Source organism: Otolemur garnettii, unplaced genomic scaffold, assembly GCF_000181295.1.
Source record: "Otolemur garnettii isolate 467f Iridium unplaced genomic scaffold, OtoGar3 scaffold00104, whole genome shotgun sequence".
NCBI classification, from domain to species: Eukaryota; Metazoa; Chordata; class Mammalia; order Primates; family Galagidae; genus Otolemur; species Otolemur garnettii.
This window is the reverse complement of record NW_003852499.1, coordinates 1,806,480-1,809,751: the sequence shown is the minus strand read 5'-3', so window position 1 is coordinate 1,809,751 and position 3,272 is coordinate 1,806,480. Positions and strand designations below refer to the sequence as shown.

The 3,272-nt window shown below is 55.8% G+C and overlaps 1 protein-coding gene across 2 annotated transcripts in view; it reads left to right on the top strand.

The window, feature by feature from the left end:
• The window catches only part of ATN1 (atrophin 1), a 14,977-nt gene that overhangs the window by 7,498 nt on the left and 4,207 nt on the right, over positions 1–3,272 (top strand). For both annotated transcript variants that reach the window (XM_003796385.2, XM_012809330.2), the window contains 3 exons: positions 89–226; positions 368–481; positions 1,128–3,124. In XM_003796385.2, coding sequence (XP_003796433.1) covers positions 89–226; positions 368–481; positions 1,128–3,124 — 2,249 coding nt within the window. The remainder of the gene's footprint in view (positions 1–88; positions 227–367; positions 482–1,127; positions 3,125–3,272) is intronic.

Genomic DNA, 3,272 nt, shown 5'->3' with positions numbered 1-3,272 from the left:
AAAAAAAAAAAAAAGAAAAAAAAGAAATGATGTGTTTCATAAAGTTAGGTGCAATGTAAAAAATATTACCTGCTCCCTTTTTCCTCAGATGTCAATGAGGAGTGGACGGAAGAAAGAGGCCCCTGGGCCCCGGGAAGAACTGAGATCGAGGGGCCGGGCCTCCCCTGGAGGGGTCAGCACGTCCAGCAGTGATGGCAAAGCTGAGAAGTCCAGGCAGACAGCCAAGGTATTCTGTCCTCAGGTCCTTCCACAGGGTGACCCCACACTGGGGCTGAGGGTGTGTGTTTTGTGGGGGAAGCTTCCTGTTTGGCAAAGGGGAAGAGTGGAGCTTGGAAGGAAGAAGACAGGAATTTTCGTTTTCTGACAGAAGGCCCGAGTAGAGGAAGCCTCCACCCCAAAGGTCAACAAGCAGGGCCGGAGTGAGGAGATCTCAGAGAGTGAAAGTGAGGAGACCAATGCACCAAAAAAGACCAAAACTGAGGTGAGAAGACCCTTGTAGCTATCCTGACCGATTTTCTTACCATTCTTTTCTCAAAATTTTTTGCTATCTGTTCTACCTCAGTCTCTCCTGGAATATAAAAGAAAAGCCAGGTCCTAGTGCTTATTAGAGTAGTCCTATCTATAGTATCAGACAGATCTTTAGGGCTTTGGCATAACCATTAGATGACCAGGAAGGACCAAAGGGGACTGGAAGTGTTGGGGGATTCTAGCCTGTGGGTGAGAAGTCCTAGCAGAAGGAACAAATATTAAGGAAAATGCAGAAGTGGTCTTTCTAGGAATAAAGGATTTAGGGGATGATTAGTTAAAGGGATAAATAAGATGAAGTTGGCTATGAGAGTGTAAAGGATTTGGAGTCATCTTTGAATGGGGAGGTGGTGTTTGAGATGGACACTTGAGGAAGGAATAGGGTTTTACAAGGAGGGAAATAAAACTGGCTGCTAAGGAGCTGCTGAGAATGAGGGAGAGTTGGGAAGTCCCCAGACGCGAGAGGTAAGCTTGAACAAGAGTGCTCCTCACGTTACAGCACAGTGATATGCTGTGCCGGAGCGGGGAATGACTTTGTGTAAGAGGCCTCAAATTTGGGGGAAGCTGAAAAAGAGGAAAAAGTGGTCCTTGCTTTTCTACAGCAGGAACTCCCTCGGCCACAGTCTCCCTCAGATCTGGATAGCTTGGATGGACGGAGCCTCAATGATGATGGCAGCAGTGACCCTAGGGATATTGACCAGGATAACCGAAGCACATCCCCCAGCATCTACAGCCCTGGAAGTGTGGAGAATGACTCCGACTCATCTTCTGGCCTGTCCCAGGGTCCAGCCCGCCCCTACCACCCACCACCACTCTTTCCTCCCTCCCCTCCACCGCCAGACAGCACCCCTCGACAGCCAGAGCCTGGCTTTGAATCCCATCCTTCTGTGACACCCACTGGATATCATGCTCCCATGGAGCCCCCCACATCTCGAATGTTCCAGGCTCCTGCAGGAGCTGCTCCTCCTCACCCACAGCTCTACTCTGGTGGGGCTGGTGGAGGAGTTTTGTCAGGACCCACGATTGGTCCCAAGGGGGGAGGGGCTGCCTCATCAGTAGGGGCCCCAAGTGGGAGTAAGCAGCACCCCCCACCGACCACCCCCATTTCAATATCAAGTTCTGGGGCTGGTGGTGCCCCCCCAACAAAGCCACCTAACACTCCAGTGGGTGGTGGGAACCTACCTTCTGCTCCACCACCAGCAACCTTTCCTCATGTGACACCAAACCTGCCTCCCCCACCTGCCCTGAGACCTCTCAACAATGCATCTGCTTCCCCTCCTGGCCTGGGAGCCCAGCCACTACCTGGGCATCTGCCCTCTCCCCATGCCATGGGCCAGGGTATGGGTGGACTTCCTCCTGGCCCAGAGAAGGGCCCGACTCTGGCTCCCTCACCCCACCCTCTGCCCCCTGCTTCCTCTTCTGCCCCGGCCCCCCCAATGAGATATCCTTATTCTTCCTCTAGTAGTAGCTCTGCAGCAGTCTCCTCTTCCAGTTCTTCCTCTGCTTCCGCTTCCCAGTACCCAGCTTCCCAAGCATTGCCCAGTTATCCTCACTCCTTTCCTCCCCCAACAAGCCTCTCTGTCTCCAATCAGCCCCCCAAGTATACTCAGCCTTCTCTTCCATCCCAGGCTGTTTGGAGCCAGGGTCCCCCCCCACCTCCTCCCTATGGCCGCCTCTTAGCCAACAGCAATGCCCATCCAGGTCCAGGCCCCTTTCCTCCTACTGGGGGTCAATCCACTGCCCACCCAGCAACCCAAACACACCACCATCATCACCAGCAACAACAGCAGCAGCAGCAGCCACAGCAACAACATCATGGGAGCTCTGGGCCCCCTCCACCTGGAGCATTTCCCCATCCCCTGGAGAGCAGCAGCTCACACCATGCACATCCTTATGCCATGTCTCCATCCCTGGGATCTCTGAGGCCCTACCCACCAGGGCCAGCACACTTGCCTCCACCTCACAGCCAGGTGTCATACAGCCAAGCAGGCCCCAGTGGTGCCCCAGTCTCTTCCTCTTCCAACTCTTCCTCCTCATCCTCTCAAGGATCCTACCCATGTTCACACCCCTCCCCTTCCCAGGGCCCCCAAGGGACACCCTATCCCTTCCCACCCGTGCCTACTGTCACCACCTCCTCGGCCACACTTTCCACTGTCATTGCTACTGTGGCTTCCTCGCCAGCAGGCTACAAAACAGCCTCCCCACCTGGGCCCCCACCATACGGAAAGAGAGCCCCGTCTCCGGGAGCCTATAAGACAGCTACCCCACCTGGATACAAGCCGGGATCCCCTCCCTCTTTCCGAACCGGGACCCCACCAGGCTATCGAGGCACCTCGCCGCCTGCAGGCCCAGGGACCTTCAAGCCGGGCTCACCCAATGTGGGACCTGGGCCCCTGCCATCTGCGGGGCCCTCAGGCCTATCATCTCTGCCACCACCACCTGTGGCCCCTGCCTCAGGGCCGCCTCTGAGTGCCACGCAGATCAAACAGGAGCCAGCAGAGGAATATGAGACCCCTGAGAGCCCAGTGCCCCCCGCCCGCAGCCCCTCACCTCCTCCCAAGGTGGTAGACGTGCCCAGCCATGCTAGTCAGTCTGCCAGGTGAGTGGCCAGGGTAAGGTAGGGTAGGGGTGGGCCTGGAAGTGGGAACAACGAAGTCAGTCGAAGAGGGAGCAGCAGAGGAGGCGCCTTGCGTTCATGTGTTTTTTAAGAATTACACTCATGGCTCGGCGCCTATAGCTCAACCAGC